The sequence below is a fragment of the Calidris pugnax genome, unplaced genomic scaffold (assembly GCF_001431845.1).
Source record: "Calidris pugnax isolate Ruff unplaced genomic scaffold, ASM143184v1 scaffold51, whole genome shotgun sequence".
NCBI classification, from domain to species: domain Eukaryota; kingdom Metazoa; phylum Chordata; class Aves; order Charadriiformes; family Scolopacidae; genus Calidris; species Calidris pugnax.
Genome location: NW_015090797.1, coordinates 433832 through 447538, shown reverse-complemented (window position 1 = coordinate 447538; position 13707 = coordinate 433832). Strand labels below are relative to the sequence as shown.

Below are 13707 nucleotides of genomic sequence, written 5' to 3'. Positions count from 1 at the left end.
TGTGGTACCTCCCGTACTTAGTCAAATGGCTTCTCTTTGGCAAGTGGAGGTACTAATTGCTCCGAACTCCGGCAAACTAGTTTGAAGTTTCTGGAGGAGGCGTGTTTCAAGCTTGTGTAGTGTGTCTTTAGCGAAGGGCAGCGCGCTCTCTGAGCTGCACAGGGGATCTCGACGATAATATTGTGCTCTCCCTGGGTGTACCTCACTCCCGTGTCCCTGCCGTGTCCCTGCCGTGTCCCTGCCGTGTCCCTGCCGTGTCCCTGCCGTGTCCCTGCCGTGTCCCTGCCGTGTCCCTGCCGTGTCCCTGCCGTGTCCCTGCCGTGTCCCTGCCGTGTCCCTGCCGTGTCCCTGCCGTGTCCCTGCCGTGTCCCTGCCGTGTCCCTGCCGTGTCCCTGCCGTGTCCCTGCCGTGTCCCTGCCGTGTCCCTGCCGTGTCCCTGCCGTGTCCCTGCCGTGTCCCTGCCGTGTCCCTGCCGTGTCCCTGCCGTGTCCCTGCCGTGTCCCTGCCGTGTCCCTGCCGTGTCCCTGCCGTGTCCCTGCCGTGTCCCTGCCGTGTCCCTGCCGTGTCCCTGCCGTGTCCCTGCCGTGTCCCTGCCGTGTCCCTGCCGTGTCCCTGCCGTGTCCCTGCCGTGTCCCTGCCGTGTCCCTGCCGTGTCCCTGCCGTGTCCCTGCCGTGTCCCTGCCGTGTCCCTGCCGTGTCCCTGCCGTGTCCCTGCCGGCGGGAGCTCCAAATTCTGCTCTCCCTGCCTGCCTGAACCCCCACTGCCTGGGAGGCAGGGAGCTGGCTGCACGCAAGGCAAAGAGACTATCCGAGCCGAGATCTGCTGCGTGGATAATGGAGGAGAATTTTTGCCCTAAATTTTTAAACACAACACCCCTCATAAAAACAACAACAGTTCATAACTGGGATTAATGTTTGCAATTTTCAGTCACTTAGACATGGGGTCTCCAATAGATGGCTTTTGGTGGAGTGGAATATGGCTCTCTGTGGGATTACAGAATTTTCCTCCTTTTCTTATCTCTCTCCTCCCATCCTTTGCCTGCTTGTCTTGTCAATGTTATGTTTCTGAAGTGCTTCCACTTTGTATTTTTTTTGCCACTTAGCCAAATAGGTATTTCTCCCTAGTCCCTCACACTAATTACTTTGGAAACCGTGTTTTGTTCTGACTGTTTACAATAAGTATAGTTGCTTTTCTAAGGCCTAAACTGCTCAGAGCATTTCCTCGCGTTCATATCCTGCCCTGTCTCGTTTTTTCTCTGCGACACTTGTTTTTTTTTCTATTATCTCTTCATTATCTCTAGAGAATCTTATTTTGCACCAGGGCATGGGAGTCAGGGACACTGAGAGCAGGGGCAAGGCAGGCCTTACTCCGTGCTTTGCTTTGTCTCCCTCATATTTGGGCCTTTTTATTTTTTAATCAAAACGTCGTCGCGGCCAGAGTTACAGCTACGCTTCTGAAACACCTTTCGACTGAATCATATGTAACTGTTCATCCAGCCCCAAACTGATTATGCATTCTTTCACTTAGTGCAAAGAAATAAAAAATGGGCATGACTGACATGCTTGCTCTCAGTAGATTAGAAACAAAAGACACATTCCCCCCCAACCCCCCCAAATATCTCTCTGCAGTGTAACAACTGGTGTATTACTTCACTTACTCAGAAGCAGAGGAAAAAATCAGAATTCAGGCTGCCACCCCATATTTAACTTGTCCTGTTGTTTCTAAGTACTGCGGGGTCTCCAATAAGCCTGTGGTGTTATGCTGTAAGTGCTGCAGTAAATGGACACAACAGGATGACAAAAGGGCTGACTGTCAGGCTTAACTCTTAATTTCCTTGCTTTTGTGGTATAAAGTCAGAGCCCATTACCTGTGACCAGCCAACGGTTTTGGCTGCAGCTATTGTTACTGCTTTACAGCATTTTGAAATGATTTTATGGGAAGGATAAGAAGCTAGATGAAATCAAGTGGTAGAATGTATTTTTTTAACACTCTCTGGCCTTGGACAGTCTGGAATTCCTGCCATCAGCATTAAATCATTTTGTATTCACATCTGGAAATTGCATCTTTAAGTGTCACTGGGTCGTTTTCCTTTAATCTGGAGAATGGCACTACATTAAAAATTCCTCAGTCTTACAGTAAGATCCTTTCCTTGCCAAATGTCCCATGAACTATTGTTTGTGTGCGTGCACGGTTTAGGGAGAGAGGAGGAAGAAGGGAGGGAGAACCATCAGGCTGGCCTGCAGTCACGCTGTATTTCACATTTGTTTCACCAAGACTGTTTTCCTGTGCCTTTTCGTGGGTGGCTCTGGAGGGTATGATTCAGTAGATGTTCACTTCATTGAAAATGATGACTGTCTTTTGGGAGCAGGTTCATCCTGAAGTGTGTTAGTCCAAAGGGGTTTTAAGACAGATTAACTTAATAAAGCCGAGTGAAAGGACTGGACGTGCTGGGAGCAAATTACAGGACGTGACACCCTTGCCCTCTGGGTCACTGGCCCAAATCTGGCCCAGATTACTAGGGGGAAAATTCATCACTAATCAGTGGCTGCCCTCTTGTCTGAGAAGCAGCCTTGACAGACCTTTTCCAGTTATCTGTGGATCCATTGTACATTGTAGAAGACTTAACACATATTAGATTACATCCTTGCTCTTAGTTTGAAGCTTGTGAAGGATCTGAGCCACTGCAGGCATTGAAATAGCATCTCTCATCCCTAAAAGTGGTCGACTCGATTAGGGCAGTGGTAGAAAAGATGGTAAAACTTGTGTTTGTTGCTGGATTTGTTGATCACTGGTATGGGAAAGGAGAATTTCGGGCTCCAAAGTCCATGCGCTCTCACCTCACACAAGGCACTGCATTCACTTGAGGAAAAATACCTGTGGTTTTTGGTGACCAAAGGAAGAGCTGTGGCAGCCCCTCCTGTTTTTTCATCAGTCTTTGAGCTCTCTGCTCGGCACAGCATGACTCTACCAGAATATACTGTGTATACTGTTTAGGGGGAAATAGGTTTTAATGCAATAAAACATTTGAAGTGGTGCCACAGTCTAGGAAGCGCCGTCCAATTAGCAAATTTTTGGTCTGTGGGCAGCAAGGTTCTTTTATGACAAATACATGCACTTCTCATTTGCATAATGCATAAACCATGAGCCATATGCAAGCGGACACCAGAACCGCTGACCTGCTGTGCAATTTCGCTGGGGCAGGTCAGCCCAAACCGACCTAGGGAGAGTGTGTTGCCCTTCTTGGTGGCACATGGAAAGAATAACGATGTGAAACAGCTGGGGAAAACTCCTCTCTTTGAGAAGGACGCTTCTTCAGGCCACTTTAAAACAGAGAGGAGTCAAACATACTCTCTTTCCAGTCCGTTTTTTTGTGAGATACGTTGGGAGAAATGCGTTTGCATCTTTCTTTCACACAGAAATAAATGCCTGTCCTGTGACTAAGCTGTTTCTCTTCTTTCTGTTACAGAATCATACGATGACCCAGCACAGCAGTTAGTGCAAGGCCCATCTCTTCCAGAGAATTCTTTGTGGCACAAAAAAGGGAACACGTTTTACTCTTTGCACGAAACTTTCATTGTTAATGTATATTATTCAGAAACATTGTATTGTACCATAAAACTTGTATTATCGAAACTGTTGGATGTTCATGTGTTTGAACTTTTGAGCACCGGATAGAATTCCTGTATATAAAGTGTTGCACATGTATTATGTTGTCTGATACTAAAATGGTCTTATAAAGACAAGTGGACTTGGGCCCTATTCAAGAAAGATACAAATAATAATAATACTGTGTGAGGGGAAAAAAATAGCTTAAGAAAAAGTGTCATTTTCAAGGAGGAGGGAGAAGGTAATAGCTATGTTCCATTACAGCTCTGTTTGGCCTTCCTTTCGTTTAAACTTCAGTCTAAAAATCTCTCTTTTGGTATACAAACGGATGAATCCAAGACTATTTTTTATTGCTGAAGATTCTTGCAAAAAATACGAAGAGACTCTTTCTCACAGAGCAGGAACCCACAGTTGAATAAGGCCCGTATATATATTTGTAAGCCTTGCGATATGACAGATAGCATTACCATATATGCAATAGTTGTTATGTAGATTGTCAAAGAAGTTTTTTTTTTTCTGGATACCATTTGAAGCTTTGAGTGTTCAAGACTTTCCTTAATGATTTCACACGGCCAAATTCTTGAATCAGTTGAACTAACCTGTATGTTACTGTTATTAATGTTTACTCTGCGGTCTGAACCTGGAGATTACTGGAATTGTTTTCCAAAAGGAAATAAATTCAGTTTACCATTATGTGTGAGCGTGCTTGTGTCTTGTCTTTTTCCTTTGAAAGTAGTGTTGTTATTATTATTGCTTCTGTAGTACTTAAAGGACCACCAAGATCTGGGCTCTCATTGTACCAGGACCTATACACTGCCTAGTAGGAGAAGGTCACTTTTCTCAGAGCTGGGCATTTAAATAAATGTAATTGTAGAAACAGATCTGCCGGCCCACTGCAAAGCAATGTGTGCTTGAGGGTAATTGTCACTGTTTTCTGGTTTTGTTTGTTAGTTTGTTTTATTTGGCAGTCTCAACAATTTCATACCTGTACACTTGACATGTTGGTTGCCAGAGGAGTCGCCGCACATCTTCTGTGTATAATTATCAGTGTATTTCAATGCGATGTTATTTAGTGTGTTGGGTCTAGTACTGACAACAGGGAGCCACCACAGCTCTGCCAGTAGCACTGTTAACCCCACACCCTCTCACCCTCTCTTTGACATGGGTAGAGGAGCTGGAGGTGGTGCACACCATGGGATGATGCTCACAAGCACCATGGACCCAGGGGACCTGTCACAAGACCTCACAGCTTTTGGATCCTGACTGCCTGCAATTTCAAGAAGAAAAAAGGGGATAAAAACTCTTCTTGCCTATCAGTATCCTCCCCCTATTCCAGCTCACCTATGAAAGAGGATCAAAAAACCAATCTTCCCCTATTTTAGTAACTTACCCTATAGCTTAAATTACTGGATTCATCCCATGGAAATCAGTGTTGCTGAAATACTGTCATTAAAGAGCTGCACATCACAACAGTCCAAATGGCTGGAGCTGCTTGTCTATTGCTGTCAGGGTAGATTAAAAGGGTGATTTCCAGTTTGCTGAATGTCACATTTTGACTCTCCACACATGGAAGATGGAGAGGAAAGAAGTGAAGTCTGAAGGTCTCTGATTAACAGATATCCCAAGAAAAAATTGTGTCACGTTTAGAACTTCAGCTTTGAGAATATTGTGCATATTTTGCCAAATACAAGAAAGAAATTCCTGGGTTTTCTATGAATATCTCATTTGTGCTGACAAAAGGATAAATACAGGCATGAGTACACAAAGCTTGTAAAATGCCAGTTCTATTTATAAGTCAGAAACTGTTCCCATTCTTATTCTCATTAATATATTACTCATCTCAGCCAAATTGAATGTGATGATATGTTCTTTATTTTTGACAGATACCTTAAAGGATATAAGACATTTCAGCCTTCATGTGTGAAAGTGTGACATATTGGTTAAGACTGAAAATAACATGTTTCTAGTAGAGTTCAAGTATATAAGAAATATTACACCCTACTGTTTTTGTAAATGCCAGAGTGCCACTGAGTTGAGACAGATGGTAGCTGGGAAAGATGCAATCTTATAATCAAAAGCTAAAATATGTCAAAAATATGTTAGCAAGCAAAACATAGCATATTACTAGCGTCTCATGTCATGACAGCTTGCAAAACATGCAAAGATGTTGAATTTCTGGATATGTAAATAAAGGAACAGTAAACAGAGCAACAGCAAATGTGATGAAGACTTTACGCATCGATTGTCCCTTCAGGTCGGTGCGGGGGAATAGAGGGGTCTTAGGGCTGCAGGCAGCCCCAGGTGGCTTCTGAGAGCTGGCTGCTAGTATCAAGTGCTGGAATCCTCTTACCTTTTCTAAAGTAACAGGTTTTTCAGTGATACCTAAATAGCTGTTTAAATAGATTATGGAAGACATTTGAACTTCCCAATGAGAACTGAGTGTTCCTTGGGGAATTGCCACAGCGTTTAGAAAAATCAACGGGAGATGCAGATCATCTTGCCTGTTGGAAGAAGAGACACGACTCTGTGTGTGTGTGTGTGTGTGTGTGTGTCTCAGCTATGGCATGCCTTTCTCTGTCCTGGGTCAGCAAAAGCTCGGAGAAGCCCCTCCTTATACCCTTAACCTAATGTAAAAGGATAAATCTGTTCGTGTGTGTGTGTGTGTGTGTGTGTGTGTGTCTCAGCTATGGCATGCCTTTCTCTGTCCTGGGTCAGCAAAAGCTCGGAGAAGCCCCTCCTTATACCCTTAACCTAACGTAAAAGGATAAATGTAAAAGGTTGTGTGGATAGATTGATGGACAAGGTATCCTTTTACCTCTGAGACTGGCTTTATTCCCAAGATTTCAAGTGGACATGAGTTTTACTGTAAGTGATAGTTTAATAAAATGATTAGTCCTGCTGCTTGTTTGCCAGAGTTGTGTTTAGGAAACATCCCAGCCCTAAAGCGGGTATATATGTGGTATTTATACTACAGAAGTGCAGCAATCTACCCAGATAATAACTGAGCACAGGATTTATGAGGAAATGCATTGATTCTTTATCTAAACAAAAGGTGATCTGGGAATAAATGTATATTAGGTATTTTTGAAATTCAGCTACCCAAAATAGGAGTTTTTACCATCATGAACATTTTCATAGCCAGTTGCCAAAGTTAGACTTTCCCATCCATTTTAGGTCATTCGGTTTACAGGGAGATTATTAGAGCTTTGAATCATAGAATAGTTTGGGTTGGAATGGACTTTTAAAGGTCATCTAGTCCAACCCCCCTGCAATGAGCAGGGACCTCTCAGAGCACTGTCCAACCTGACCTTGAATGTTTCCAGGAATGGGGCATCTACCACCTCTCTGGGCAACCTGTTCCAGCATTTCAACACCCTCGTTGTAAAAATTTTCTTCCTTATATTCTAGTCTGAATCTACCCTTAGTTTAAAGCCATTGCCCCTTGTCCAATCACAACAGGTCCTGCTAAAAAGTTTGTCCACATCTTTCTTACAAGCTCCCTTTCAGTACTGGAAGGCTGCTATAAGGTCTCCCCGTAGCCTTCTCTTCTCCAGGCCGAACAACCCCAACTCTCTCAGACTGTCCTTACAGGAGAGGTGTTCCATCCCTCTAATCACTTTTGTGTCCCACCTCTGGACTCACTCCAACAGGTCCATGTCCTTCCTGTATTGAGTGCCCCAAAGCTGGGTGCAATACTCCAAGTGGGGTCTCATGAGTGCGGAGTAGAGGGGCAGAATCACCTCCATCAACCTGCTGACCACTTCTTTTCATGCAGCCCAGGTTGCAGTTGGTCTTCTGGGCTGTGAACTTACATTATGGGCTTCTTTGAACTTCTTCGGTTCACTCCTAGTCCAGTGCTCTCATTGCTTTCCCTGATTTAGGAGTCACTCTACAAACGCCAAAAAGAACAGTTCAAAGTCTCTGCCTAGGACACATTAACAGTTATCACTGCCTCCTCGATAGCATGTGGAAAGCTGAGTCTGCTCCATGTCTCAGTGACTGGGCTTTTATTAGTAATTCTGGCATGACCACTCACTTTGTTTCATTACCACTGTCCTCAACAACAGAAAGAGAAAGACGTCCCTTCCTTACCAACATATGGCACCTTCTATTTATAACAAGATTAACAATTCATTCACACCTTGATTGAATCCCACTTTATTGAGATGTCACAACAGATTCTCACTGCCTGCAAAGGGAAAGACTTACAAATGTTAATATTGTGACAACCAGGACACATAAAAGTAAATGAATTATAATTGGTGACAATTAAAAATAGCTCAGTGTGAAAACAGAATATTGTGCTGCCGTTGCAGCCCTGTCTAGGATGAGGCAATGTGAAGGACTCAGTAGAATAAGACCATCCGTGAATTCAGAAATGTTACCTTAATTCCTGTCTAATGTGTTCAGTCATACACTGATGCTCAATTAATGTTCACACGCCCTTTACATCTTAGTGGGCAATGTGCCATTCTCTTTAAAGTATTTGCTTCACTGCTCTGTAGCAGCACAAAAATAAACAAGTTTAGGCCTATGTTACCAATTCCATTTAAAATACCCATTTTTCCTCCCCATGTTGCTTCCCTTATTTGTATGCAGAAGATTTCTTTAATTATTATTGTTGTTGTTGCTGTTGTTATTAGTAGTAGTGAACTGTGAATGCTACAGCAATGCACTCCCCCAGGAGCCCGGGTTGTCCCCAGCCACCACCTCTTGTGTGCAGATCTTCTGCTGTGTGTGGCACACAAAAGCCTGACAAGGTCTCACTCATGTTTCAAAGCTCGCTCTCTTTTCAGAGCTATTTGTTATTGTCTTCACCATCACAAGTTTAAAAAAGGAAAGTTAATTAAATATGGAACAAGACTGAGCAACATCTTTTAAACCATCATGTCATTAGAATTGGATCCCTCTGAGAGCTGCTTAAAAGGGTTTTGAGAACAATGACTGTTCAATCAGATATTTATGGGCATAGTTATGTAAACACACTCTTTATTGTCTATGTATATTTAATATAATTATCAGTTTTGTACTCGGACTCTCAGGAGACCCAACAAATCACAGTGTTGCTTTGAAAATGTCAGCAGAAAAGACAATTATGTTGCGAGCAAATATTCATAAATTATATTAAAAAGTCCTGTGAAAATGTACCCTGTGTTGCAGAACTGCTTTTGCACTAGCAGAATCATCACTGCCTTTCTTTGATTTAAACTCTTCTTGTTAGTAACAAGGAAGTTGATTGAAACAAACCTTTAATACTAAAGAGCCTTCTCTTCCTGACTATTGGACAGTGCAGGTTGTAGACAAATTCAAAGGGCTTATTTATTTTGTTTTTAATATGCTGGGATCTTTTTAGACATTTCTAAATAAGGTTTATTGAAATCAGAGGTAAAAACTGTTTGCACAAGAGAGCCTAGGTCAATTCACTTTTCTTTTCTGAGGTGATTCCTGACAACTTGCCATGTTTTTTACTGCTTTTGCTCATTATGTATTAGAATAAGAGTGGAGAACTGGGACAGTGTTCAGTCAATTAAATGTGCCACACTTATGCTAAACCACTACGTGTGCTGGAGTTTGATAAACACCTAGTAAGTGCCTGCAAATCATCTCTACTGCAAGATATACAATCAGCATATCAACATCTTAATTAGCAGCTAATGACATTTGAATGGGAAGGTTAACATTAAGCACACAAATGCAGTTTAGTAAGGGGTAAAATTAAATACATTGAGATAGTTCAATCTTCATTTATTTTTAAGTATTAAACAGCTGGCTTTTGTAGTAAGCAGACATGTATATGAGTAATAGCCCAATTCTTAGTTATGTTTTGGAATAAAATCTGCCAGATTAAAATGTAATTTCTGGTGCATCTCATCCTAGACATCAACAGGAACATTCCATGTGTTGGACAAAGAGAAGGCAGAATTCTGCTGTTCTGCAGGAAAATTTCATTTATGCCACTGCTTTGCTTTTGAGTGCACAACTAGATTTTAAGTAGGTGCAAGATGGTTCAGGCTGGTTTGTGATGCTTCTCTCATTCATAATCTTCTAAGCATATGTTTTCAAGAGCAAACTTCTGTGGGATGTTGCAAAGCAAAGCCCATTCATGGCTGCTTCTGCTGTAGATGTCCTACTTGCTTGCGCAGTGATCTTACTGGACATCCAAAGCAGAACAGACCAGAATCACTGAGCTTTTGGAGAAGAATCTGCGATAGAAATGGTGCTGTTGACTTTGCCAGCAGCATGGGTCCCCACTGAGCGTCGTACCGAACCATTAGCTTTGCATGGACCACAGGGAGCAATGTAAAGTGCTTGCTTTAAGATTTAAAATGTAAAGCAGTTCCAAGATGCTCACAATTAAAAATCTTATGGCCATACAGGCTACTGTGTTGGCTGCATCCAACAAGTGAGCTCTAGAATGCTAGATGTCTCTAAACTAATGATGTGTTTCTTGTTAGGTTGTTTGTTTAATTTTTGTGTCCCCTCTAGACACTTGATCTCACATGACCTTCATCCTTGTTTATGGGACCAGCAATATGATGGTTTAGAGAAGTGGCTAAAAGTTCGGTAACAAAATTATGCCACTTCGTTGGCCCAGACGCTTCGGCAAGACCAAAACGTGTAGCCACATGGTGTAGCAACACCTCCACAAGGTGAATTATGTCCTTCTGCTCAAATAACAGGCAGAGAGTAACTGGAAACAAAGCTGTCTTTGCAGCAAATGAGACAGAGTTTGACAGCATCTAGAAGCCAAAAGATATACTAAGATATTTTTAATTCGAGGAAATGCCCACCTTTCAGAGTCATTCATACTTTTTTTTTTTTCAGAAATCAGTGGTTAAATGTTTACTTTTTTCTTGACTGCCACCTTTTTCCTTCCCCTCCTTACTCCCTATGCTTTAATTGTTTAATGATTGATGCAAGACCATTTTGATTTTCTTAATTACATTTGTGAACCCGCATTTGATTTGGCGGCTGGGTCATCATTCCTGATGAATTTAAGACTCGTGTTGATTCATTTATCCTTTGACATATTTTATTTCCAAATACCTTTGTTCTGTTGGCTTAATTCAATATAATTAATTTTCTGGCATAAAATGAAAGATCATGGTTTTGATTAGATGATAACTTCTGACGGGTTATTTGTAAATCTTTCAACCTTATTCACAGCTTTTCCTAATCAATATCTGACTGTTTTGACTCCGCTTTCCTTCTCATAATGATATCTGCCTACAAAGTCATCCTTAGAGCTTTTTCGGGCATTTTCTGCTCATTGCAGAGTCTGTCTCTTCCAGAAACTCTTACTTCTCTTACAACATCTGGAGGATCAGATGGGGTTTTAGAGCTCCTCTCAACAGTGCCTCGTTATTACAGTATGTGTTGCTTTGGTATTCACAGGCCGTGGCATCAGAAGAAACACGATTCACTGATTTTCAGATTTGACAGCTTATGTTTTTGATGTTATTTGAGGGGGGGAAGTCTGAACTGGCTTTTGACTTATCAGCTAAAGCCAATCAGTCTTTTACCCTACTTACAGCCCGTCTGACTTTTAAACCCTAAGAGCCTCTCTTCTCTCAATGATAACATGTTTTCAGAATCTTTCAACACTTCCTTAATTGCTAAAATTTGCAAACAAGAGAAACACCCGTGCCTAGCTGTGTGCCAATAGTTCCCTTGGTTGGGCTTTTTCAATCTGTTGTCTTCTAGTGTTTCCCTTCTCAGATTTTCAAGGGGAATGGAGGAGAAGATTAAAGGGTTATCCAGAGGTTACATTCAACTGTTTGTTCATTAGATTCCTGCCTCACTTGGTCATTAAAGGAGTGCCTGAACATATGAATGATATTGTTATATTACCCATATTTATTTAATACACAGTTTCTCTGGGCTGACTCTTGTCAGGCTTAGAAAGGCAGGAGCCAGTTTGAAAACCTTCAAGCCTTTTCTGAGGGAGCAACTGCTAATTATCATCCTTTCCTGAATGTCCTTTTCTTGTTTGCTTGCCTTGAATCTAGGGATGGAGCAGAGCTTCAGTAGCCCGACAAATATCAATCAGTCTGCTCAGCATACAGCACCACGACTCTTTGCTTACTTCACTTGTTAGATGCTGCTTGATGCTGCTGTAGTATTTGATGTTGCTAGGCAAAAGCTTTTGTTAAAGATCAAAAATACTTGTGCTACTCTATCTGTGGCAACACATGCTTGAATTTTTCTCAGTGTGAGATGCCCACTGTCTTGGGTATGGTATAGGGACAGTATTTCTACTGTTGCCTAATTTGGTCTGAGTTGGCCTAAACCTTTATCCAAGAAATATGTTCTTTCTATGCCCCTTGTGGGCTACGTTATCATTGTTCTCAGTATAAGCCATGAGCTGGGGGCATGCATTTCTTCTGCAGTATAGGTCAACCCCTGCACGAAAAAGTCACATGATTTTGCATTATTATTTTTTTCTGTGGTCCTAGTCTTGGTGACTCTGTCTCTTTCAAGGACATGTATACTAGCTGAACGCTTCTAATGGAGGCACTTTGTTTTAAGAGAATCCTTTGAGTTTAGAGAGCACCCATGGGATTTGCTACAAATACGACATGGAGATACCTGGGAAACACTCTACTGGGACAGACCAAAGATTCCTCTGAGCCAGTGGCCTTGCAGCAGCAGATGACTGGGGAAAAGTGTAAGATTAGGGCAATGGTGTAGCAACTTTTCTTCAATATAGTTTCCTGGCCTCCAGGACAGCTGCCCCAGGACTTCCGTAGCCAAATGTGGGTCTTGCCATTTGACAGCTTTAGGTACCTTTCTTCATTTGTCTAATTGCTTTTTGAGCCTGTATAAATGTCTGACATACAAAAAATGCTGGCACAGAGATTTTCGTTTCCTAACCACATATTGCATGAAGAAATATTTTATTTTCTTTGTGTTAAGCCTCTTTCATTTAATCCCATGACAGAAAAAAAACTACCTGCTTCTTCTCTGTTCACCTTCTCCCCGCAACTCAGGCCCACTCTACAGATCTCTGCTATGGCCTTTTCCTTTCACCCCCCTGCTCTACCTCACTGCTCCCCAACAAATGAGAGAGGTCACTACTGAGCAGCACAGACCATCCTTCCCACCAAAATCCAATGGTGTAGCCGTGGGACACAGGGCAGCACAGTGCAGCAGATTTGTTTGGCTCAGAAGGGGATGGTACATCCTCAAGATATGACACAGCACCATCCCATACAGCGACACTACATAGGGTCCCCAAAGCAATACAACCAGGTTACCACTGTCTCTCGCAAGGGCTAATTAGCTTAGGACTAATTAATAGCATCATACCACACTGACACAGCCATCCAGAGCTTGGTCTCTAGCTGCTTGCTTGGGGATCTCCTCGCAGTGTGGCATTCAGTATAGATATGTCCTCAGGACACTGCCTTGCTTGTAGCCCAGAAATCAGGGGGTGACACTGTAGACTTGATTATCTACTCATTTACAGCACTTTTAGCTCTGAGCAACTCTCCTGAAGTTATTGGAGTTACATTGGTATCTTATCAGTGCAATACAGGAAAAAAAACAGATACAAAACCCACGTGTATGCATACATGCATGTGCCCATGTGCATACAAATATAAGCATTGCAAAATAACAATATTAAATTTGCAAATTCAATAAATCAGATTTCTTTGGAACTGCCTATGCATAAGATAAAGATCTCTTACTTATATCCTGACATACACACATTTCCTCAGCACCACAACCTCAGCGGGCGCATAAGGAGGACATCGACCATACACTGAGCAGTAGCTTAATATTTTCCTTTACCCTGGGTGCTCAGCTGATAGCTCTAGGCACTGCTTGCTGCACTGCAGACAGAATTATTAATTTCCCCCAGACCTGTTTTTGGTGCCACTACCCACGGGATCGGTGCAGTGCACAGTCGGCACAAGCAAATGACGCCAGCTCCCCACACGCTGGGCGCTGAGCAAGACAGCCCTAGCCAAGGCCACAGGTAGGAATTTTCAACTCTCTTTTGACTTGTGAACCAAAAACTTGGAGGAACTGACCATGTATAGTGAATTTAAAACTATTGAAAATACTTCTTTCTGTTTCCTTTTTGTCTACCACTT

At 42.4% G+C, this 13707-nt stretch overlaps 1 protein-coding gene across 8 annotated transcripts in view; it reads left to right on the top strand.

Annotated features, from left to right (window-relative positions):
- ZNF521 (zinc finger protein 521) overlaps positions 1-4300 on the top strand; it is a 233774-nt gene extending 229474 nt beyond the window's left edge. For all 8 annotated transcript variants that reach the window (XM_014936979.1, XM_014936981.1, XM_014936980.1 and 5 more), the window contains one exon: positions 3468-4300. In XM_014936979.1, the coding sequence (XP_014792465.1) occupies positions 3468-3497 (30 nt within the window). In that variant the 3' untranslated portion in view covers positions 3498-4300. The remainder of the gene's footprint in view (positions 1-3467) is intronic.
- The last annotated feature ends 9407 nt before the right edge of the window (positions 4301-13707 follow it).